The sequence below is a fragment of the Oryzias melastigma genome, linkage group LG11 (assembly GCF_002922805.2).
Source record: "Oryzias melastigma strain HK-1 linkage group LG11, ASM292280v2, whole genome shotgun sequence".
NCBI classification, from domain to species: Eukaryota; Metazoa; Chordata; class Actinopteri; order Beloniformes; family Adrianichthyidae; genus Oryzias; species Oryzias melastigma.
The window spans coordinates 9,654,726-9,667,245 of NC_050522.1; the positions used below are offsets into that span (position 1 = coordinate 9,654,726).

Sequence of the window (12,520 nt, forward strand, 5' to 3'; positions counted from 1 at the left end):
ACCGTGGAGGTGAGCCTCTCCAGAGCTTTAATCTGAAGGATCTCACTGCAGATGTCTCTGTTGCCCTCAGAGTCTTCCTCTGACCTTGGGGGGAAGGATGGACAGGCTTTTTTTTTTTGTTCACAACAGCAGCGTTCAATATTCTGATTTAAATGAGCAACAGTGATGTGAGGCTTCCTGCTGAGCTTTTCTGCACACAACTCTGCCCTCTGGCATCACAAATAGAACTACAATTCACACTATAAACTACAACCTTTTGATTTTGCCCAAAAAATAAGTGTAGCCTAATTTATTTGAGAAAAAATGTTAACATTTTGAGTAAAAAAATACCTTAACAGCTAAAAAATAAAAATACTCAATTGACTAAATAATAGCTCATTTTTGGGGGATAAAAAATACCTTTGCAGTGCAAAAACTATTATTTGCACTATTTGTTCTCGGTTATTAATAAAAAAAATTATACAATTAAAAAAAAAAATCTAACTATTTATGCTTTTACATGACAAAAATATTGTCCTATCCTCAAAAACTCAGGGTGTTTTTTGCTCATACTTTCTTCTTCTCTTTTGGAAAAAAGTGTACTGCTGTAGTATAAGCTCCACCTAGTGGCCAAACTGAAACGCCCTACAGGAGAAGCAGAACAATGTTTTCAATGTTGATGATATGAACATTTTGTTAGAGCTTCTCCGTTTGAGAATACAGAAGACTGTATGCCATTAACAATTTCATTATAATTTTACTAATATATTGTATAGTATGTAAACTGTATCAGATTATTATGATAATTATTCATTTATTTCCAAACAAATGTGTCTAAATCAGTAAACTCAAAATTGAATTAATTGAATAATCAAGTCCTGAGTCCATATTTAGAACCCAAACAGATTCTATACATGGGGCATTTTCTATCCAGCCAAGTTGACTTCTCTGATCCATCTTTGTCACTTTGTCAGCAGCGCTGTGTCCCTTCATGTGGTTTCATGTAAAATGGCTTCCAGACACACCTTTTCCATTGATGTTAGGGAGGATCCTGCACACGCGGGAACACTGCTGCACAAGTTATCCTCACAAGCAAGCATGGATAATTGCATTTGTTTTTATCTGTGTGCACGTTCAGGCGGTGCAATAATGAAATCTAATTGTTTTGGGATGAATTATGCATCACGTTAACAGTTATGAAACGGGTTGAAGAACATCTACTACATCTTTACAAGATGCAGCGTTGGATTGATTTGTAAAGCTCTGACATAAGCAGACTAACTACACACATTTTCCCCTCAAGCGTCTGCACGCACGTGCAGCTTGCTGCTTATTTGCATACAATTTGGATTTCATGCACAGATCCCAGTGGTACGTGTAATAGTTGCAGAGGGAGGAGGATGTACTGTAGCCTTGGGCAAACGTGTCTGCTCTGTAATCTGATAAGATACAGAGGACACAACCATTACCCAACAGCCTTCAGCATGAAACTACAGCTTTGAATGCTGGGACAGACGGACATGCAGGTGAAGGTGATGATAATAATCAGAAATTATCATAAAATCCTTATGAATTTAGGGGATTCGTGTTTGCCACTGACCAAATAGTCATTTGTAAATCACAAAAACTATTATGATCCATAACGAGAAGTTTATTCTCATCTGGGTCATTAAGTTTTATTTCCAGACAGCATTCAGTTAGTAATTTGGTGACTCACCATGAGCCTAAATGTATCAGGACTGCAGGAGAGGAACAGTAGGGGGGTGTCACTGATCATTAAGTCCTACACAGCGCTGAAGATAAAAGTGATCCGAGGTTTTTCTGTCCCAAACGCGTCAAGAGTTTAACGACTTAAAAGAATATGATTCATTTAGAAAAACTAATTTTGCATTTTTATGCAGATGATGTAAAAACAATACATATGTGAATAGATTAAGACATGAGGGAGGTGACAGCCTTTCGCTTACCATACACACAGAAAACTATCTGGAAGAGAATATCAACAAATCCACAAAATACATCTCTCCTTCTCCAACAAATGTGACATTTTCTTGGTTCCAGCTATCGATTATGTAGAAAATATATAAAGAAAATTGAGCTAAAATTACATTTGAGTATTTCTTTATTGAAATCGTTGTGAATCAGGAGCAGACAAAAAAAAATGCAGATAGTATTTGTGATAAAAAGTACTCTATAAGGGTCTCAAGCTCCAAGATCTTAGCAACAAGAAAGGGAAAGGGGGCGGGGGTGCTTCAGAGTCAAATTCTAATGAATTCCGGACGCTCTTCAGAAACTAGGTCCGAAAAAACACTTTTTTTTAATTTTGGCTAAAAAAAAAACCAAAAAAAACTGCTTAGTCATAATAAAAACACCACCGAGAATTATTTTATAACAGATCAAAAGATGATTAGAGTGGGGCTTTCTTACTGAAAAAGATTGATATTTTCTGGCTGAAATTAATGGGGATGGGTTTCAATAATAATTTCCAGAATCAATTTGATTCTGATTTTTTTCTATTCTTTCGATTATCTCAATTCAATTGGTTTTAATCACATTTTGAGTTTACACAGTTTACACATTTATACACATTTGTTTAGAAATCCATGAATAATCTATATGTTTTGAATATATTCATATTAATCTGATACAGTTCATATACTGTAAAATGTATTAGTTAAATTGTAATGAGATTGTTAATATCATACAGTGTTACATAGATTCTCTAAAGGAGAAGTTCTAAAAAAATGTTCAGATCATTAACATTGTAAACATTGTTCTGCTTCTCCTGGAGGATGTTTCAGTTTGGCCACTAGGTGGAGCTGGCGCCATAACAGTACACTGTTTCAACATGAAAAAGCAAAGAATTACCAAAAAAAATGTGCTTTAAAAACCTCAAGTGGTTACATTAAAAATATGTTCTTAAACAATTTACTTCACAGAGGGTTAGCATTAGCTGTCCTATGGGAAATTCCACAATCAAGCTAGCACACTTTAGCTTTATGCGCTAGATTGATCTATATTTTTATGGATCGATTATTAACCCTTTTAAGCTTAGATCAATTCAAATTGACTAATTGATTTTTATCAACCCAGCCTTAAAAATGTATAACCAGTGCAAGATAGTTATGGGTAAATGTATACAAATATATTATATATAGACTTAATACTGGATTAATGTGCATTTTTTTTCATATCACTGATGATAGCACTCAAATATTACCAAGATGAAACCTTTAAATTAAAAAAAAAGTAAAATAAAATAAACGCATAGGAACTGGACATGCTGTGGTTGGCGGGACAACCTCTAAAAATTGACATTTAATTAACCATTTTCATTTACAGTTATTAAAAATAGGATTTTATATGCATGTTTTAGTCTTGCTTTTATGTAAAGTACATTTGATATTAACTAATACAACATTTCTCACACTGAAAAAAAAAACTAATAAAAATAGACTTAAATGGAGACAAAGATTAACAAAGCTGAGTTTGAAGTGTGTGGAAAATAATGATCAAGTCCATATATAAAAGTCCAAAAAAAATGATCCAGATAAATTTAATAACATCCAGATTGTGTTCAGTCACAAAACTCATTTTAATAATTCTAGTAGGGAAATAAAAGTACTAAATTATGAAGCTGTTACCTAAATAATCATATAATTTAATACTCACTAAAACAGCTGTCTCTTACTGTTTGTCTCAACAATCAGGTTATGTATGAAGGTATTAGTATCAATTTCAAGCCTGCCTGTTCAGATAAAAGAACGAAGCCATAACTCCTGGAGGGTTTAATCTGATAGGAGACATGCCAAAATGAATTACTGCTGGTATTTTTATTTTGACTCGTATTTGTAATATTTCCTGATGGTAGCTGTGGAAATATTTTGAATAGTTTTGCACTGAGCTTCACTTATTCACCCTCAAAGAGAAAGATAGAGCACAAGGGGGAAAACACAAAACAGGTGGAAGCATTTAGATGACACAATATTCAAAGTGTCAAAGCATGATGCAGGTATTGTGAATACGCTAACGTGGCTAACACTTCCTACGGGGCTAATGTGTAGCGTGCTACAAACAAGTTCTGGGTTGTGTCTGAATCTCTTCATTCTTCACTACTACATCGTGTACCATTTTGTAGAGTTGTCCAAATCTACAATTCAAAGATACAGTGCACTAGAAAATTTCCCAGAAGTCAATGCGAATAATCAGTGTGCATTGATGCGCGCTAGATTGGTGAATATAGACCACAATGCATTGTGTTTGAACTATTTTTTGGGGGGGAAAAAAATTTATTTTACTTATTTTATTTATAAACCATTCAAGTTTTCATTATCAAAACACAGTGGATCCATAAGTAGTATTTGTAAAATAGTGTATTTAATAGGTTTTTACTTTTTGAAACCATTGATGTCATATTGCCAAAAAAAGTAGTTGGCATTAGATAGTCCTGCACTTTATAGTTTTTAGTAGTTAGCGATTAGGGAGGGAATCAGGAGCAGATGAAAAAAATACTGTTTGAGAAATACCGTATTTTTTATGTTGAAAATGTGCTGGATTGGTCCAAAAGCTTCAAACTCTCAGCTGTGGAAAGGGGAATGGGGGCGGGGTTGATCTACGCCAACAGTCCCGCGCACAACTCAGATTTAAATTTTTGAAGAGAACTACTGCAGCTCTGCAGAAACTATGTCCTTGATAATCTCATATATATATAAATTTATTTTAGCAAAATAATAAATAAAAGACCACTTAGAACACTTTTAGCTCGAAAAATGATTCGAGTGGGTCTTCAAAATGTTTATTAAATATCTAGCTTTCTTTACTGCAAGTGGAGGAGCGCCTTTTAGTGCACATCAGTTTCTTTTACATGTTTAATGTCATTCATAAAAACAAAACGTAAACACTCATTTTTTACAGTTTGAGGCATGATGCATTAAGCCTCCATTAGTAAAAAAAAATGACAACCTTCTCTAAATCCAGACGGGAGGAAAAAGAAAAATCAGGGATTGGTGCTCCTGTTCTTTCACTTTTCATATATCCTCCATTTTTCATTACCCCTTCACAGACACACACTCTGATCTCAGTCTCTCCTCATCTCTGAGTGACAGATTGAGTTCAGTCGCAGCCTCAGCAGGAACCGTGCAGCAAAACAGGGAACAGGCTAACACCACTCAGCATGTACGTTTAAGTGTGCCTTAGAGACCCTTCCATGTATAGAAGGGATCCCAGCATGTGTTTGGGGTTTTATTTGCATGAGTACATTTCTATTATAGAAAAAGCTCCAGTGAGTCACTATGTAACATCTCAGACTGAATACACTGATCTGCTTTCTTCACAGGTTGCCTGTTTTGAAAGTTTCTAAGTTGCAAGGACTAAAAAGTATTAGAGCAACATCTCCTCTATTCAGTCACTATGTAAATGATTAAATTGGCAAAGGACCTTGATCGTGATTCCAAACTAGAAGTTTGTTATTTGACCCTTTACCACCGGAGACATCACCAATGGCAACCAGCACACGCTCTGACATATTCTAAAGCCCAGTTTATACTTATAGTGGTTTGTAATTGCTTGAGTTGGGGTATCGAATTGGTACGCAAGCTGATGACATGTCAGCAATTGGAATTTTACGCCTATAGTAGAATTACATGCATATTGCACCATTTACCCTATACTTATTTTGAGCAATTAGAAGATAAACAAACTCAAATCAGAACATTAATGTTTCTACGTTTTCAAGACTATGACTGCATTCTAAATATAAGAGCGTTTGGAGATTATTTCATTGTGACACCACCCAAAAAATAAACAAATATGACATTCTGACTGCATACTTACTTACTAGCACAATTAAAACTTCAGCTATATGCGATCAAGATATGGAGAAAGTGGAAAATCACTTTAAATTTAACTTTAAAAAAAAAAAAGTATAGTTATTGGTTTGTTGGGGCTTTTAAGATAAACAAAAACGTGTCTTATCTGCACCATTAATTAACCATAAACTTCTACATACAGATGTAAGCATTTTTCAAAAAACTTTGCATATGAAAATAAACCAGCTTTAAGTATATAAAATCAGAATCTTCAAGAATTATTACGATGAATAAAATACAAAGACACTGAAACGCTGAAGATAATAGCATTATCAGGGTAGAAAAGTATAAACGCCATTCAGAAGTTTGCAGCAGCTATTCTAACTTCATGGTAGCGACAAAATATGATTGATGATCACTATGAAGTCACGTCAATTATTGCATCAAAGCGCAAAGATGCTTATTTCTACTTCAGAATCCGCTGGAATTATGTTAATTGCATAAACGGTTGACAAGTTACAGTAGTTGCAAGAATGCAAACACTAGAGCTAAAGTGCTGCTATGTACCAACAATGATAAATGAAAAAAATAAATAAAAACAATGAACTAGAACAGTAATGACACGCGTGTCCGTTCTGTTACTTACGGACTATTGGTCCCGCCACCGGAGCGAAACTGGACATAGGGGGCAAGTTGTAGAAGAAGTTTCACAGCCTCCGGCCAGTCCGCCTCATTGAGACGAAACTCACAAGACGGAGAGTCGCACTCCTCAAAACTGAACTGGTAGTAAGAGTTGGAGTCAGAAAACACCACCCGCTGGTCAACTGGGGAAAACCAGAATAAAACACACACTTTGAGGCTTGACTATTAATCACTTTGAAATACATTTTCATTCTATTTATTGTGTGAATACTGTAGTGATTCTCCTGCGCCTTTACGTACGTTTTCTGGCACGTATAAACTCAATCACACTTTCAACAATTTCTGTAATCTTGCAACACTCAACTAGTTCAGGACATTATTTTACTTTTAGTATTTATAAACTTTATAAGTTGTGAAATATTGAGCAAAATATTCCACATTGGAAATGAATTAGAAATGAGTAAAACCCTTCAAAAACTTTGTGCTCTTTAGAAACTTATGAACTTCTGCACCATTGGGACCTTAAAATGTTCAGGAGTTTTTAAGGGGTTTTTTTGGAGCTTACGTTATCATTTAGTAACATGCTAGCTGTTTTTGTTAATTCAGACATCTTCCATTTTTAGGCTAATTTTGAGTTTAGCTAACTTTTTAGCAATAAGCCTACGCTAAAATATTAGCTAAATTTGACATTTTTCCAGTATTTTAGGCAAATTTGGAGCTAGCTCGAATGTTAGCATTATGCTAGCTGTTTTGGCTAATTTAGACATTTTTCCAATTTTTTAGGATAATTTGGAGTTTAGCTAACAATTTAACTATATGCAAGCTGCTTTGGCATAATTTGAATTTTTTCTTGTTTTTTAGGCTAATTTAGCATTTAGTTGATATTTTAGCAAGCTTTTGGCTTTAGCATTTTCTGCTATCAGCTTTAGCTTTTTTAGCTAGCTGTCAGTTTTAGTTTTTTCTAGCTATCAGCTCTAGTATCTTCAGCAGCCACATTCAGCTTACAGCTTTCACATTAGCATTATCACAGTAATGCTATTTATCTAGTTTATATTACCGGTAATTAAAGACAGTATTCAATAATATATATATATATATATTTGGGGTTTTTAACATGTTGCTTTTTTCTCATGATAGAGAAAATATATAAAAGAAAATTAAGCTCAAAGTTGCATTTCTTACCATTAATTTGTTCAAATCCTCATGAAAAATGTGCAGATGAAAAAGTGCAGTTTGAATACATTTTATCACTGTGATCTAAAAGCTACAATCTACAGGCTACAAGCTCTCTGCTCCGCTCCATTCTGATGAATCCACTTGTAGACAAATAGGCATTATTTTTAGCTGCTGCGACTTATACTCCAGAGCAACTTATAGTCTGAAAAATACAGCAATTATTTGTAAAATCCCTAGGTAACAATTAAAAAAAAAAACTAAAGGAAAATGTAGCAACAGATACAGACACCGTATAGTTTTTTGTTTTGTTTTTTTTTTTTCTAAAAAAACAACCCATTTCTACATGGCTAAAATGATGTGTTCCAAACCATAAAACTGGCAACTTTTACTTCTTCTTTCAGCCTCAAACACGTACCTCCCTCTCAGCCTCATTGGACAACCAACAAACCTTTTATTTGTCGTCTCCACTTTAGAACATTAACCTTTTCATTGTGCTTTCTCTTTGTACTTGTGTAAATCAATTTTTCACTAATTTTGCTTGTAAGTATTGCTTTATTATCTGTTTTGTCCCCTGGAGCTTTGAATGTTAAAAAAAAAAATCTAAAAAAAATTGGGTTAATATAAACAGAAATCGCCAACAAACTCCATTTGATAAACATCCTACAGAATAAATAATGTGCACAATTCCTCTGCCATTATGCTGCTTTACGGTCACACTCGTACCAAGGTTCTGTCAGCTGCCGATGTTCGATTAACGGATAGCCTTGGCGGTCAATGTACGAGAAATTGATGTCAACATCATTACAGGAACATTATGGAGGGGGAGGCTTTCAGCAGAACGCCGAGAGATTGTTTGGGGGCTTTAACCCACGCGGTGAAGTGATTCACAGTTTCACATGACAGATCTAAATTAAAACCAGCTATATGTGCTGACGAGGTGACTGCAGCAATAATTGAACCTCTTTAGTGTTCTGAAAATAACCCGCCACTAACATCTTTAAGGGTCTGGAGATAGCTGCTGATGTGGCTGGAAGGCAGTTATGAATTATGATCCCCCCCCCACACACACCACCTCCACCACCATTGTGCATGTAAGTGTGTGTTTTACCAGACAGCAGGACTCCCAGCTCCAGCAGCACCTGCCAGACATGCACAGCAGCAGTCCGATAGCGCACACAGACACACTGCTCACACAGCCACTGCACCAGCTCCACTCCCACATAGCTGCGCCTGTTAATGTACACACACACACATTTGCATTGTCAGATCACAGCGTGGTCACATAATGCCATGATGAGTAAAAACACTTCTTTGGGGGAAAAAAAAATGTTGTTTTGAACCACTATAAACATGATACATCTTCATCTGAAACGCTGAAGGGGTTCTGTGTTGCTGCTTTTGTACATGTGCATTTGAGTGGGTGTGTGTTCAATGACATGAAACATCTATTAATACACGAGCAGAAACATTTGGTGTTAGGATGTACAGTACATGCAATCCCTTCTCTTGTAGTTTTCATCTTTCTTCAAACATAAGGACAAGGCTGAAGCTGCATTCACAACAAACGCGATTCGTGCAACAGTTTCAGTGTAAAGTCAATGTACAGATGCAGCTAAAGGTCTTCCAGATGGGGGTTGTGTGGATTCCAGAGTTCAAATGTTTGAACCATTGACTGTAGAATCACTGGACATCTCAACCCCTCCCCTCTCTTGTGTTCCAAACAGGAAGTATGCGCTGGTTCCAAGTTATAAACTGACCGATCAGATGCCTCAGTAAAAGAATGCGGATTTCAAAATGACAATCAGGAAGCCACGGTGACGGCTCTGGAATTTTCCCTGGGTGACATCAACACCTTGTTTTGTCCAGTGAAATAATATACGTCTATGGTCTGTGCAGAATAGTTTGCATTGCATCAACCAATCAGGAACTCAGCTTTGCCTCATGGTGTGCTGATGATCAATCAGTGAAGTCCTTTATGATATTTTTCTGTTTTTTTGCATCAAGACATTAATAAAAAAGGTCCTCAAATTTTATCCTTTTTTTTATTTTCTTTCTGTGGACTAATGTGGGACAGCAAGTCTTCAAACTGGGTCACAGAGAGGCGGAAGTACCTCTGAGAGTCGTTCAGACCCATCTCCTGCAGTAGACGGTTACTCACCAAACCTACGCATTATAGCTGCCTTAGTAGAGCTCTTTAAAATAAATAGACCTGATCTCTCAATATCCTCCGTGTCTTCAATGTTTTGGAATTGACAAAAATAGTCGAGGCTTCTCTCACACGAGACGGGAGCTTCAAGTTTATGAAAAGATTTTTGGACAAGCGTTGAGCAGCGATTATGACGTACAAATCGATGTGAACGCAGCATAAAAAGTTGCTGCTACTGGACTCACTGATTCAGCTCTGCAGGAAGGAGCACAAACGATTGAGAACAGATGTACCTGATGATTCTGGCTAGATGTATCTTGTCTTTGGCCGGGTATGGTCCATGAGAGAGGAAGGCGTTCCTCACGGCTCGACCAGCACACGGGAAGCTCTGGGAGCAAGACTAGACAGATACAAAACAAGAAATGAACTATTTCTGTGCAATTAAAGCTTAATAATAATTATTGTTTTAGTCAGATAAAACTAAAGCAATAGTTACATGCAAATACCTCCAGCCACAACTCAGAGGTGAAATTCTAATGAACTCCTGCCAATTTGCAAAAACTATTTCCTAGAAAACGACAGCTTTTTTTTTATTATTATTATTTTAGCTAAAAACTGAATAATCATAATTAAGAAAAAACTCTGGGAATGCTTTCTCAAAAGATGATCGGAGTGGGACATTTTTTTTACGATTTACATACAAAAAGAATGTCATGCTCTATAGTATGTGGTGGTGTTTTACAGGCATTTAAAATAGACATGCAAATTGGTTTTCCCATAGATTATGAAGGGTAAAGGTTGTTGAGCATCACCACTGCAATTTCTAAAAATATTTGCAGTTTATTTGAGTTACTACATCAAAGAAACATGGGAAAAACAAGTATATAAACAAAAAACGATTCCTTATCTCATATTCATCTCATCTCTTGTTTAGAAAATTCATTGTAAAAGAGCTAATTACGACCTTAGGCTATACTAGTGTTTCCTAAAATGCAGTGGAATGACAAAAGCCTCTGTGTTTGCCCCAGTGGGGGTGTGTGTCTGTCGAGTGTGTAGGTGTTAAAACTAGAAATTTCCCAAGACAGTTTCCCCACTGATGTCACCTGTGTCAGGGGTAAACAAACAAAGCTGTTGCCTCCGGGCAAAACTGAAAGGATGACATCACTCAGAAATGTTTGGGAGCGTGTGCCTCCTTCACCTTGTGTACTGTCGGCCCCGTACTTGGTCCAGGGATGGTGTCAGGTGATTGCTGTGGAAACAAAGCGCAACCTATCAAAGGCAATTCACACAAGATGACACACAAGAGTCAACACGCTGAACAAACATAACTGAGAAATGAAAGGGAAGTTTCATCTATCCTACAGTATTATTCAGGTTTTGTTTGAACTCAAAGCAAAAAGAACTTAAGCTAGCGTAATACACCTGGGATTCTGACCTCTACCACATTTAGAGGACAAATATTCTATTTTATTACAATCAATCCATCATTCTAAAGGAAAATTAGATGTTTTTCTTAAGCATTTATGTTTATAACTGAATTTTAATCTCTGATGTGACCCATTGGAATCCATTAGTGGTGCCACAAACGATTATTTTAATAATCGAGTAAACGGTTCATAGGCAAACTGGATGTAAAGCACACATCTTAACCATCATTAGCTTTAAACTAACTAAAAACTAGATATATAGCATTACCTGCGATTATGCTAGTGTGAATGATGTAAGCTGAGTTTGGCCACTGAAGATGCTAGTGCAGATAGCTGAAGATACAGAAATTGATAGATAAAAACGCTGAAGTTGATAGCTGAAATCGCTGAAGCTGATAGCCAGCTGAAATATTAGTTAAATGCCAAATTGAAAAAAGCCTAAATTAGCCAAAATAGCTAGCATGTAGCCGAAAATTTAGCTAAACTCTAAAATATCTTATAAAAACAAAAAAGCCTGAATTAGCCTAAATAGTTAGCATACAGCTGAAATATTAGCTAGACTCCAAATTAACCTAAAAAACTGAAAAAAGCCTAAATTAGCCAAAATAAGTAGAATGCAGCTGAAATAGTAGCTTAACTCCAAAATAGCCGGAAAAAACAAAAAAAGCCTAAATTAGCAATAATATCTACCATGTGGCTGAAACATTAGCTTAACTCCAAAATAGTCTAAAAACCTTAATAAAAGCCAAAATAGTCCAAAAAGCTAGCATAATTCCATAACAACTTTCAACTTTACTACACTCTGACTCCATTTAATATGAAGTAACTACTAATCGACTATTAAATTAGTCGTCAACTATTTTACTAATTGATTAGTAGTCGATTTGTCGATTAATAGTTGCAGCCCTAGAATCTATACAGCAAAAATAAACCCTGAATTAGAAAGGGGGCGTTGACGAGTTTGCTCCGTCCAACTAAACTTCAAAAAGTGGCAATTGGGCGGGACAAAGAAAAGCTTGTGGCTCTATTGGGTCATACATCGTGTAAGACCTCTAAAATGTTCGAATTTGAAATAGTACCTTTCTAGCACTTTACTACGTTGCTTTAACACTGGTGCTAACGTATAACCACCAGGAGCAGTGTGGGGTTCAGTGCCTTGCCCAAGGACACTTTGACACTTAGACGGGCCAAGTGAACTAATTATTTATTTTTTAAGGATTACAAGGTATGAACATTTCATCTAGCCAGTACAAACAAAATGACTTCTATGTTTAGCCCATGGTGTTCACACTGGATAAGAAGGGAGGGGCTTTATCCTCTTTTTACTGTTTACCAGCACATGT

The 12,520-nt window shown here is 36.0% G+C and overlaps 1 protein-coding gene across 2 annotated transcripts in view; it reads right to left on the reverse strand.

Annotated features, from left to right (window-relative positions):
* The window catches only part of rapgef5a (Rap guanine nucleotide exchange factor (GEF) 5a), a 56,381-nt gene that overhangs the window by 34,458 nt on the left and 9,403 nt on the right, over window positions 1–12,520 (reverse strand). For both annotated transcript variants that reach the window (XM_024258280.2, XM_024258285.2), the window contains exons 2-6: window positions 10,949–10,999; window positions 10,044–10,150; window positions 8,713–8,834; window positions 6,433–6,610; window positions 3–84 (exon numbers count right to left, since the gene is read on the reverse strand). In XM_024258280.2, the coding sequence (XP_024114048.1) occupies window positions 3–84; window positions 6,433–6,610; window positions 8,713–8,834; window positions 10,044–10,150; window positions 10,949–10,999 (540 nt within the window). The remainder of the gene's footprint in view (window positions 1–2; window positions 85–6,432; window positions 6,611–8,712; window positions 8,835–10,043; window positions 10,151–10,948; window positions 11,000–12,520) is intronic.